General features: G+C 42.0%; 1 protein-coding gene across 1 annotated transcript in view; it reads right to left on the bottom strand.

Moving 5' to 3' along the window:
- Positions 1-557: 557 nt before the first annotated feature.
- The window catches only part of ONECUT1 (one cut homeobox 1), a 39714-nt gene continuing 26768 nt past the window's right edge, over positions 558-13503 (bottom strand). Inside the window, exon 2 of the mRNA XM_082847152.1 lies at positions 558-7819. Within this exon, the coding sequence (XP_082703278.1) occupies positions 7527-7819 (293 nt within the window). The 3' untranslated portion in view covers positions 558-7526. The remainder of the gene's footprint in view (positions 7820-13503) is intronic.

Consider the following 13503-nt stretch of genomic DNA (forward strand, 5'->3'; position numbering starts at 1 on the left):
TAAATTTAAAGTGCTGGAAAATCCAACATTTTATTTACTACATTTTGGTGACTACATAAATGCTGAAACATTTTAACACTGAAAAGCATGATGGCATCATCACTTGCTTTTTTTTCTTTTTTTCTTTTTTGCTTAGCAAACACAGCTGATGATATTGCACGGCATAAAGTGAGAACAGTAGCGAAGCTTAAAACAAATGAAGGAAACCTTAATGCGGTACAGGAGATACTCATAAACCAGAATAACGCCTAATTCATTACACTTTTTGTTGCTACACACAAAAATACAGAAGGAGCATTGGACAGAGAGAAAGAGAGACAAAATATCAGCAAACAACCATAACTGGGTACAATAATCATTTAGTCTGAAATGTAGATGCAACGTAGAAACTACCACTGCTTTCTAATTGACAAAGAAAATGACAGCAACATTTGTCTTTTATCAAAAATCTTCTAAGCCCCTCATGGTTAGGTTTTAAAATTATTATTTAATTATGTATTTACCTTTTTTTTTCTTTTTTTCATTGCTAAGGAAGAACTCCCTCTGCTCTTGGAAGATTTTCTACTCTACTGATCTTTTTTTTAATTTAATTTTTTTTTTTTTTTTTTTTACCTGATGATTGTCTTAGGCACCCTCCTTACATAATAAACCATCAAGCTAACTTGAACAGGGAAACTGAGTCACACTCAAACAATAGCAAAGGTCAAAGGTACTGAAAATAGAAGAGGGGGAAAGGACAGGTCTAAGTGAGTGACAGATGGGCTGACTTCAGAAGGGACAGGAAACACAGGGAGATATGAAGACAACTACCGAAGCAAGTGGAAGACAATGTTTTAAAGTTTATTTTGTTAAAAAATACTTGTCATTTGGTTTAGATGGCAAATGTAAAATGAACCCACAACGATTATGTAATAAATGCAGAACATACCACGAAAAAATCGAGACTCACACAGAAACAGAAAATACGACCTTATGAATATAACTGTTCAGCGTTTCATTGCTGATGGTAAAAGTCTACTCCCTCAACCATTTTCCTGGGCTTTCTATAATTCACTGCACAGCATTTGTATTAAAAACAAGTAATTAATCAATGCTTACCAACAGAGCACTGAATGATCCTGCAACTCAGAGCAGATTTATTGCCCTATTAAAATACATAACGAGTATAAAAATGTTTCTAAGAAAATGTAACATTTGACCCAAAGTCTAAACCCTCCCTTTCCTTCCCCACCCCAAACACCCCTGCAAAAGAAAATAAGGTAAAATTCTTGTATTGGGAGAAAAAGTATTTACATCTATGGATTTATGCCATGTAGTTGAAGCAACTTATTTTAGCAAAACAAAACGAAATAGTGGGCACCGGGTGTTCTGAGGATGCCCTAGTCAGCTGAGAATTCTTCATGTGTGCTGATCTGAAGCAGGGCCAAGTATCTGAACAGCCTCAATTAAGGGGGCCTGGGGCAGGGACCCTCTTTAGTGTGGACAAGAAAACTAGTGGGAAGATGAAGAGTGAGAACTGAAATAAGTCTGAAGTTCATTCACCCCTGGGACTCTGACATTTGAGAATTCTTCTAATTCTGGTTGTGGGGAGGTGGTTTGGGGTGAGAAGGGAGTAATTGTGGGTAGTAGATTCCAAGAAAAAAACGTGGGGAGGAATACATAGCTTTGAAACATCTTTCTTAAACTTGATTGCTCATTGGGGCTCAGCGATCGTGTTTTGCTTCTTCCGTGGGTTGGCTAGACAGGCAGGGGCCAGGTCAGCTGCCCCTTACGCTTGACTTTCTCTGTATGGTACGGAACCGTGATACTCTCTTAGCTCTGTGAAAGGAACTGTGTCTCCATGCCCTGTCCCCTGCCTTGAAGCATTTCAGAAACTTGGTGAAACTTAAGAGGATTTCCAAATTCAAGTTAGCTTGTCTCTTTGGGTTTTTACACTTTTTACTTCTCACACCCGGGGGAATGGTTAAAAAAAAAAAAAAGTAGCAAAGCTTCTCACAAATGCCGGTGCTTTGAAACATTAAACAAGTCTTAAATTCTTTGGAATTTCAGGTCTAACCTGCAAAGGAATCTTTTCTTAAAAAAAAAAAAAACTTAATAAATTAAAGGAAGAACAAGAATAATGCCTTTCTTCTCTCTAAGTGACAAAAAAAAAAAAAAGACTACCTCGAAACACCCATTTTGGCATGTACAAATTTTTTGAGGGGGGGGCCTGGCAGTGTTCACAACACACATTGAAGTGCCTGCTAAGAAGAGCTAAAGATACACCCTGCAGTTAAGAGAAGCTCTTGCCTTCAGCTTATCTTAGCATCGAGAACAAAAAGATTGTAACGTAAAGCTTTGGCCATTTCCATTCTACTATATACATTTTAAAAACAACACAGTCATAAATTAATGCAGTGATTAAATAAGCTCATATAAAGTGTAATTTAAATTTAAAAAAATCACAGCACATTACAGAGAAAAATAGGAACCAGTTTCACAAAAAAGAGATTATACATACTTTTTTTACCCTGTGGAAACAAATTTACTACGAAACACAAAACTTCATAAGTAACCATCAAAATGAAAATCATTTCTTATTCCATTCTTGCATTTTTACACAACCCTTAACCCACCTGGGGAACATTTCCAGAAATTAAGTCTTCCTTGAGCAACAGAGCAGTTCTTCTGAGAAAATAAACCCCAAACCGAAGTGGGGGGCGGGGGACATCCCCAACATACAAACTACAAAATAAATAAGAATTATAAAGTTTTTTTAAAAGTAACCTTAACAGTTATCAAACTAGTGAGTTCTGCCTTATCACATAGACTCTCTATACAACATAACCCTAAAACTTTCTTACTATGAGGTATTTGGAGGAATTGGTAAAAGTGATGCACGGCCTGCCTGGCGAAGGGACTCGGTGAAGTGGGGGGAACTCTGAGAGGGAGCAAGGAGGAGGAGCTTTGGTCTATCAGCAAGAAATTGGGGGGAAAAAAAAGTCATCCTTTGGTATCAAAGAAAGTTTCATTGCATGGTTGCACGGAAAAAGCACCACGGTGAATAATTATTCCTTTTTTTTTTTTTTTTTTTTCATTAGTGGCCTTTCTAAGAGGCTGAGGTATTCAAAGAGTATAAGGTGAGAGAGGTCAACAGCGGTTTAACACTTTGGTTCAAGCAAGGCACTCGTCCTAGGAGTTTACAAAGGTTGCAACATGTTTGCCTAGAGATTTACAAGTAGAGCTACCAGTAATAAGAGTAGTATCTCCTAACGTTGTTGTTATCATTATCGTATTATTATTATTAAGAATGAAGACAAGATTACACACTGAGTGAAGAGTGAGGCGGGGAGAAGAGGCGGGGGGAGGAGAAGGGGCGGAGTTCCCTCTGCAGACCAAGGCCGTGCATGAAAATATCTTTGGTATTCTTTGGTATCATCAATGTGATTAAAATCACCAATGGAAATCGAGTGAGGTAGCGTCTTTGGTTCACACTATAAATAGTAGATCTTTACACTTTTTTTTTTTTTTTTTTAATACACATGGAAGTAGCTATTTCTTACCTTCTGCTTCTTTGTCCTTACTATTCAGGAAATAGTTACCAAATGTACTGTAAAGCTAACCACACCACAAGAATAATCCAGAAGGCCAGTCGCATCTCAAAACGGCCTCTGGTGTTTGAACGCACCCTAAACAACTAGATAGGAAAGGGAGAAGTGCTTTCTCTTTGTTTGCTAAATGCATAGTTTTCATCCTTTATGTACAAAGAAGGGAGAACCTTTCTTAGGGAAAATGCCTTTATAGCTCATGTGAAAATGTCCTAGGACTCTTTGGTATAGCAAAGTTTGCATTTAACCTGCAAAGACCGGTCATTCACCTGGGGTAGCAATGGGAGTGGCATGAATCCAAAAACAGCACAGAGATTTTACTTTTTTTCCTGGAAAATTATGCTTTTGAGGGGCAGAGTGAGTGACATGTTCAGTTAGAACTTCTAAATTTCCCCACACATTTTCTTTGGGTTTGGGGGTCTGTTCCAGCTGCACCCAGGAACTGGAATACTCACTGTCTGACATGCAGAATCATTTTACCTGAACATTTACTGATGTCTGGGCTTTTGCAATGTCCAGACATCACACCTCCCACTCTTTCTCTTGGCCCCCTTTCAGGGAAGCTTCCGGTCATGAGAGGACCTGAATGATTTATGGCCCAAACCAGTCTAACTTCCATTCTACCAAAAAAACCCAAAATGTGTTATTTGGAGTGCAGTTTTGGAATAAACAGGCATACAAAGAAAAGAGTGAGATATCTTTTTAGGTGAATTTTGCTAAAGGATTGAGAAACGATGCATGAACAAATGGCACGGGATCTGCTCTGTAGAGTGTGGTAGGTGAAGAAACCTGAGTCATAAATTAACGCTAGACTAAACAAGAATAGAAGCATTTTCTATGTGCCAAGTCAGAAGCAATAAAGAGTCACTCATACATGATGTAATACATGTATTGCTTGTGAGAAGCTGAGTTTGTCCACTAGGATTTCTAAAAAGCAAAGGTTGTGGGTATGCTTAAACAGTCAAGTAAAAAAAACTGCTTTTCAGGCTCTGATTTGTGCATCTGTTTATGAGAAAATATATCTCTAGGCCCTGAAGTTGCATAATGGGTGCAAATTCAATGCTGGTATGAAAATTATCTTTGGTGTTAGCAAGTAGGATCACTGGTTATTTTTCAAAAAGAAAAAAAAAACATTATGGGGACTTCCCTGGTGGTCCAGTGGTTAGGACTCCATGCTTCCACTGCAGGGGGCACGGGTTTGATCCCTGGTTGGGGAACTAAGATCCTGAATTCTGGGAGGCGCAGCCAAAAAAAAAAAAATTATGGTGGGAATATTAAAAATGTAGCAATATTCTTTGAGACTGTGTCTACACAGTACCAAAATAATTGGTTGAAAATGTAAATCACAGATTAATCTGAGGGGGTTATATAGGAAAAACAAAGCAAAAGACATGGTTGTCTGAATTCAACTTTTGTTTTTCCTGGGTATTGAATTTGGTAAGATTGTGTGTAGACACAACTTGAATTTCCCTGCATTTAAAATGCTCATGTTTTAAATAAATAAGGCTTTCCTCCCTCCTACAAGATAAATACATTATACAGCTGTACCCTGGCCCCTTCCTTTCCTGGAGAGAGAGAAAAAGTTCATCAGTTTTTTTCTTTTTCATTTATGTCATTGACAAGATTACATTTTTAGCAAATCTCGAAGGGTGGCCATTTAAATGATCTCTTTTAATAGCTGAACTATAATTGTGCCATATTTAGAAGGGAAAATTTAAAGATGGAATTTGGGGCGAGATTAAAAATAATACTAAGACAAAATGTGTCAAGGCAAATGCACTATTTCATCAAAGGAGAAGTATGTCTTGGTTTCCTTTTCTCATCCCACAGCAGACATGAAGGAGACACAGATGGCCTGTGGGCTTAGCCTCATCTCTCCAGGTGCCTGCTCCTTCTAGACCTGGACAAGATGCTGAGATTTGATCCTAAGGAGTTAGGTTTTGTGTCAAAATAGTTTAATTTTTTCTTTAGCATTTTAACAAACTCAATAAACAGCTTACTGTTGAGAGAATATTTAATTTTATATTTCTAGTTAGGTGTGGTGATTAAGAGTACCCAATTCTTTACCTATTAGTACAAAAGGCATCTACTTACGTGAGTTACAGTTCAACTGAATCCAGAGAGAATTTTCCTGGGAATCAAGCAATTCACTTGGGTACTACCAGAACAACTGTACTACTATTATTATTATTATTATTATTTTTGCCTTGATTTCTATAGCCCTGGTTAAGTGATTTGGAAAAATAGAAATTTAAAATTTTCTATTTGTAAGTTCAGGTCTAGTTTTTAATCTGTCCCTGTTAGAGAGTGGAATCTATGTTATAAAATTTCCAGCTTAATGTGGTAGCAAGAAAGAATGTAGTATTCTTTAGAGGCTATGCTTAGTGAAATAAATAGCTTAATACCTATGGAACCCAAGGTCTTGTCTTCCACTAGAACTCTTGCTTTTTCTATGCAGTTCCACCATTTCTCTGTTGCACTTGCTATTTTTATCGGTGTCCAAGTCACAAAATGTCTGGGGTTGGCAATAAAATCAGTTGATTATATTTTCAGGATACAATGAACTGCATAGTTCATTTTAATAATAATGTTGGTCTGCTTACTTTGTGTGTTTGTAAAGTATTTCAAATAGGTATTTGGTGTCAAATGCATAAAGCAAACTGAAGTCGAATTAACCTAAGTATGGGGTACTTTATTCAGTGGCCTTTTACTGAAGAGCATTACTTTGAACGAATTTTCTAATTTAGTTACCTGTCCTGTTAAACTTAGTTTTCTGAGTTTACAAATCAGTCCTACTTCAGAAGAATCCCTAGGTTTTCTCAGCTATGAACAGACCATGGAATCATGTCTATATGTTTACTTAAGTGACATTTATGGATCCCGAAAGGGAGGGAGCCATCTGGATGTATATGTATACTGCATTGACCTCTCTGTTATGATATTGCTTCCCTGAAGCTACATTCCTTCTTGCCAGTTCTGCAAAGTAATATTTCAAATGCTTCAGGAGTCATAAATAATAGTCATGATTCTACGTGGTATGTGTATTACAGCTAGATCAGTTCATACGTATAACTTTACATAGTATCTTGTGTAAAAATAGCTTTGGTTATTAAAATCATTGCAATAAAATACCTGCACTATAATATTGTGTTCTTTGGTACCTAGGTGATTTTGTTTTTTAATGGATGGACTCTTGTTTCATTTCTTAAAAAATATCTGAACAGTCCTTAACAAACAAAGAGAATGCACTGGTTTAGGTGTCATTCAAATTTCTTTGCTGAGTTTGAATCTGCATTTAGGTCGCGGGCCTGCAGGTTCAAACGCTAGGCTAGACGAGCAAAATCACACTCCTAAGCCAATGAACTCAGACAACCCCACACTATGTTGGTTGCACTCCTACAGCACAACCCTTCCTGAAGACCAGCCCTGCCTAAGTCCCTAACCACTGGTGGTGGTGGAGGTGGTGGTGGTGATGGTGGTGGTGGTGGAGGTGGTGGTGGTGTGTGTGTGTATGTGTGTATATTCATGCACATACCCACACACAGTACTGAGACACCATACACCTTCGTGGCGCAGTGGAGTGGATGAGAAAGTCTGATCTTAAAGATGTCCACTCAATGGCTCAAAATCACTATGCTCCAAACCACGAAACAGCCAAGCACAGCGAGGATGATCATGGACTAAAGCTGTAAGATCCAGTGGTGTCTTCCCGCTAGTAATTTTTCTTGCCAAGTCATCACCTGGCTGAAGTGTGTGTCTCCAAACAATGTCCGAATGCAGGTGAGCTAAGTCTTTGGTTTCTTTGGACTATAAATAACACTTTTTTTTTTCTTCAAATATTTCTAAGTATAAACCTGCTATCTTGAGGTCCTGGTCTTTAAAAATTTTTTTTTTTCATTTAAAGCTTTTCCACCGAGGTTTCAGTTCGTGGTTATTCCTTCATGCTTTGGTACAAGTGCTTGATGAAGAAGATGAGTTGCCCGAATTGGAGCTGCCCTCGTCCTGCCACTTGTCCAGACTCCTCCTCCTTGCGTTCATGAAGAAGTTGCTGACGGTGCTCAGCTCCAACCCCAGCTGCTGGGAAATGGTGATTTGCAATTCTTTGGATGGACGCTTATTTTCCTTGAATATTGCGTGTAGAGTTCGACGCTGGACATCTGTGAAGACCAACCTGGGCTTTTTGGGTGTGTTGCCTCTATCTTTCCCGTGTTCTTGCTCTTTCCTTTTGCATGCTGCAAAGAAGCACAGAGGGTGTTAGAAGAGACTGCCTGGGAGAATCGAGAGTAGAAAGGCACAGCCCATAAAATCTGCTGACCTCTGACTTTAGCACCATCGTGGTCTGCGAGGGAAGTGTACCAAAAGCATGGAGAGTGAGAAGAAGGTGGAGTTCTGTGAGTCCTGGGCATGGGTCCTGGCTTTGATGAGTATCTGTATTTTGTTGGTGGTAAATCAATTAACCGACACCTGGGCCTCGATTTCTCATCTGCAGAATGTTGGGTTTTAGACAAATGAACTTATTGTTTGAATTTTTATATCACTATCTGTAAAGTGGATATAAGAATATCTACCTTGCTGGGTATGCTAAGCATGTATGAAATAATATGTAAAAGATAATGTTAACTAAAGTGCTTTACAAATGCAAAGTTTTATCACCTAGACGTGGTTGTAGCCCTCAAACGATTTACGGTCTGCTGCTAGTGGAATACTAAGAGCTTACGTGAGGGTGTAAAAACCAAATAAAAACGAATTGCATTTGCTCCCTTTCTGATTTTTTGTGTTTCCTAAGAAACTGTATGTAAGAAAACTCTGTACAGAGTGTCCTACCATGCCCATCAAACAGTTTTCCACTGATTCTTCAGTGGAACCAGGACTTGGGGAGCTGTGGTGAAACCCACTTCCTCGACACTGGGGCAAAACCTGTGACATTAGCCTCGTTCACCTTTGGGGTCTCCGTGTGCCTCTCTTTTGTTCTTCACGAGAGTCTTACTCTTGGAGTCCCCCTCTTCCCTCACCTCATCTCCACTGAGAAGGCCCATTCCCTACGCACGCCTTTTGGTCCTGTATCATGAAGCTGCCTCTAGGCTCCTAGAGCTATTCTGTTGCATCATCTCAATGTGGTCCTCACGTCCGCAGGGTTTGGTGCTGGATCAGGGTCTCCTCACCTCAGATGCTGTACTCCTTTTTCTCGCCTAATGTAGATCACTAGCTTCCACCTGCCAAAGGGGCACTGAACTGCTAATGACTCCCTCCCACTCCCCGTCCCCAATCTCCACCATCAATGGATCCCTGCAAGCCATCCCCAAATAACCATGCAACTCAAGTAAGAACAGTGCTCTGGTTAGCTCTTATGCCCTAACTCCAATCAGCTTCCTGTCGCGCAGCTCCCCTGTGTAGGGGTTCTGGAGCAGCCGTGGCTACCGTCACACCTGGCTGGCTACACTCTGATGTGCGCTCCAACCACAGCGAAAGGCAAACAGGGCAGGGCGTCTTCCTGGCGGAGGTAGGGACTGCCGCTCTTTCACGTCGCCTCCAGCTGGCTGCCCTGCCTACTGCTCTCTCCTGCTCCACCCCCACCCCCCACCCCGTCCTTTTGTATCCCAGGTTCTCAACTCCTCCTTAGATGGTTCACCAGCTCTGGCTAGATTCAGCCTCCGTACTCTCCCCAGGTAGCCCTGCTCTTCAGCCTGCCCCTACCTTTCATTCCCAGTTGCTCCACATCGTGGATTCCCCTAAGGCCTTAGGTGCCCGTTAGCACAAATTAGCTAGGCAATCGGAGCAGCTAAAAAGCTAAGGGGTAAAGGTTGAAGAAGCCTCCAGTCTTTGGAGTTCAATCTAGGAGTCTCCAGGTTTTTTTTTTTTTTTTTTTTTTTTGCGGTACGCGTGTCTCTCACCGCTGCGGCCTCTCCCGCCGCGGAGCACAGGCTCCAGACGCGCAGGCCCAGCAGCCATGGCCCACGGGCCCAGCCGCTCCGCGGCATGCGGGACCCTCCCGGACCGGGGCACGAACCCGCGCCCCCTGCACCAGCAGGTGGACTCTCAACCACTGCGCCACCAGGGAAGCCCCAGGTTTTTGGGTTTTTGGTTTTTTTTTTTTTTTTTTTTTTTTTTGCGGTACGTGGGCCTCTCACTGCCGTGGCCTCTCCCGTTGCGGAGCATAGGCTCCGGACGTGCAGGCTCAGCGGCCATGGCTCACGGGCCCAGCCGCTCCGCGGCATGTGGGATCCTCCCGGACCGGGGCATGAACCCCCGTCCCCTGAATCGGTAGGCGGACCCTCAACCACTGCGCCACGAGGGAAGCCCTCCAGGTTTTTTTAATCATGTGCTATTTAGTAAAAAATGTTTTGAGTATTACATTCCCTTACATTATTTCTTTATAAATGATATGCATGTGTCACTATACTACTGTATTATTATACAGTAGTATAATTAAAAAGCATACACAAAATATAGAAAATTTTAAAGGGATAAAATAACATAAATAGATATAGAAATTCTCTTCTACAGGTGCATCAGCTTGCCCAGGCCCCAGAGTGCATTTGCCTAACTCCAGGGACCACAGGTCCAATATATCAGGAAATATAAGAATAAGAATTTCAGAATGGACATGAGGGGAGACCTCAGTCATAAAAGAGAGATTTTTAGGCTAGTCAGGTCTTCTTTTATAACACATTCCATAGATCATTGGCTATGCCCTTTGCCCACCATGATGGAAAGCATCAACATAATGGGAAAGATTTATTAAACACCCAGCTCCCTCAGAGCATTGAGCTATATATATTAAACTAGGTGAGAGTCCCCAAATACAGTCCCTCCCCACCAGGAACCCATAGCCTTCACTGGGCAACTAGATTAAGTCCCTGAAAATAAAAGCTGACTAGGCTGAAGTCAAGCCTAGTTAGTTTGAGTCAGCCCATGTAGACACAGCTTTATATAATACTGATACACATGGCTGGTGGATTCATTCACTTACATTCAAAGATGAATATAACACAAGCCTTTCTGTTAAGGAGGTCAGTCTAGTGGTTATGTAAGCAAATAACTGCAAAAGCATGAAAAGAGTATACGGGATATTATCTCTGCTTGAGGATATTAAGGAAGGCATCACACAAGAGGGGTGCTTACACTAGGCCCTAAAGGATGAATAGGAGTTTGCTAGTGAGAAAAGTGGGAAAAACTCATTCCCAGCAGGGGGAACAGCATTCGTGAAGGACTGATAAGTAGTAGTAGATTGGTAGTGGGGCAAGAGTATATGGAAGCACATACATACTTCACAGGTAGACAGAGATCAAATTTGAACTACCTTGTAGGTAAGGTTTTGAGTAAGAGTGTCGTGTGATTAAATTTGGGTTTAGAAAAACCCCTCTGGTGGTGGTGTGGGGGATGAATTGGAAAGCATCAAGATTCAGGACCAGTACGCTGTGTATGCCATTCTGACCCCCTTCAGGACTAAGGCACTCACTCATTCTTGTACCTGCTGGAAGAGGCTGGTGGCTCTCAGCTGAGGTCCATACTGGGAATTGCCCTTGGCCAAAGGTTATGCCACCCTGGGGTGCAGTTGGGGGACTAGCCACACCCAGTGGGGGGTGGGGGGAGTAGGGGATGGGAGTATGGATGGTGGAGGCTGAAGAAAGTAGGGATGTGTTGGTTTAAGGCTCCCCCACCCCAAACCCTTGCATCAAGTGGGGACAACTCTGAAGGGTTATCTAGTTCCAGAGCACCCTGTAGGATTGGTTGAGGCTATTTTTGCAGCTACATCAAAGTTCAAATCCATCTGCCTGGTCTTACTTCCTCCACTCCCCCTACAGGGGTTAATCTCCATAGCCCTCTTCGATAACCTTCCTGAATGCAAGCCTCAGAGTCTGTTTCTCAGAAAACCTGACCTAAGACAGAAGCCAATTAGAAAATCAGTGTAACGAGGACCCCAAGATAGACAATGGCAGTTGAAGATGGAAAATAGGAAGCAAATGTAAGAGCTTCTTGGAAGGTAGAATCAAGAGGAATCAGTAATAACAACCTGGCTGGGAGGCTGGAGTTCGGAACATCTCCCAGGTTTCTGATTGGATGGTAGTAATAAGGCCATTAGGGAATGCAGGTGGAGAAATGAGTTTTATGAGAGCAGTAATCACTTCTATGTGGGACAAATCCATTTGAAATGCGTGTTGGACATCCTATTAAAGATCTCCAGTAGGTGGTTGTCCAGCAGACGGCAGGATATATGGGGCCTGGAGCTCAGGGAAGAGATCTGGGTTAGGAATACAGACTGGGACGTCATTAGGGACCTAGATGGAAAATTGCACAGAACACATACCTATGGAAAAATAAATAACTGAGCATCGGGTGCAGACTCAACTTATTTATCATTCAAAAGGCAGAACAGGGACTTCCCCGGTGGTCCAGTGGTTAAGACTTCGCTTTCCAATGCAAGGGGTGAGGGTTCGATCCCTGATCGGGGGGCTAAAATCCCATATGCCTCACAGCCAAAAAGCCAAAACATAAAACGGAAGCAATATTGTAACAAATTCAACAAAGACTTTAAAAATGGTCCACATCAAAATAAATCTTTAAAAAAAAGGCAGAACTAAGGGAAATCACAAAGAGATATCTATTTTCTACATAACTAGGGTATCGGAATGACTTCAATGTGGTCCTCAGCATTTGGCAGGACTGAGTGGGCTGAAGCTACTCCAGAGCCACCCTTTCCCAAATGGCATCAGAGGCATGATATTGCCTCAAATAGGAGTTACTTGAAAAGATGGTTTGCAGGCCAAGTACATTTAGAAAAACCTACTATATAGCCTCTTCCTCAAAATGCATAATACGTGGGCTTCCCTGGTGGCGCAGTGGTTGATAGTCCGCCTGCCGACGCAGGGTACGCGGGTTCGTGCCCTGATCCGGGAAGATCCCACATACCGCGGAGCGGCTGGGCCAGTGAGCCATGGCCGCTGAGCCTGCGCGTCCGGAGCCTGTGCTCCGCAACGGGAGAGGCCACAGCAGTGAGAGGCCCGCGTACCGCAAAAAAAAAAAAAAAAGAAGGAAAGTGTAATATGTGTTTAACAAATATAATTTTGTTTCCCAAATTTATTTAATTCCAGAACCTTGTTTGGTAGAGACTGTCTATCAGTGTCTCATATAATACTAATGTTGTGGAAATGCAGTTTGGAAGTTCCTGACCCGAGCTCTCAATGTTAGAACCTGGAAAGTGGGATTCTCCTGGAGCAAGGAGCCTGTCTCTCCAGGGCAGGCTGGCATAGTGCCTGGCTATAAGGAGAGGTCAGTACCCATATGGGTGCTGGATGGGGTGTCTGTGACTAAATGTGTGTGGTTTTACCTGGAAAGAACTTTGTGCAGAAGTTGGAGTGGCTGAATAAGGAAGCAGAGATATCTGTAGAATGGAGAGTGGACTAAGGCTTGTTGACAGTCAGTGGGTAACCTCAACAAGGTGCCCAGGAGAAGCAACCCACAGAAATAAAATCATGCTTCTAGAAGCTTCTACAGAATTATAGTTGTGAGACCTGTTAAGAGAATATAAATGAGAGCAATGCTTTGGCATTCCCATGGAATTCATTTCAAGGTAGAGATTACCCATTATAAGGTAGGAAATCAGCAACCGGTCCACACAAGTGTGCAGTGGAGAGAGAGAGAGAGAGTGGGAGCAAGTCTGACAACAGGAACTGCTGCTTAGGGAACAGCATTGCATGTGTTTTATGGGTAAGTTATACTTTTTTGTGTGGGTGTACAGTTTTCATTAAAGATAGAATAGTTATTATAGAACTGGATTAAAGGGAAGAAGATTCCTGTTGCACGTGTAAGGTAGTACTGAAGAGGAAGAAGACCCGTCATGAGTCACCTCCATGAAGGTGGGCAAGCAGATATGTTTGCAGGATGCAGTGGCAAAGGGTAGTGGGGCTGTCTCAGG

The sequence above is a fragment of the Leucopleurus acutus genome, assembly GCF_964270905.1.
Source record: "Leucopleurus acutus genome assembly, chromosome: 1".
In the NCBI taxonomy this organism is placed as follows: Eukaryota; Metazoa; Chordata; class Mammalia; order Artiodactyla; family Delphinidae; genus Leucopleurus; species Leucopleurus acutus.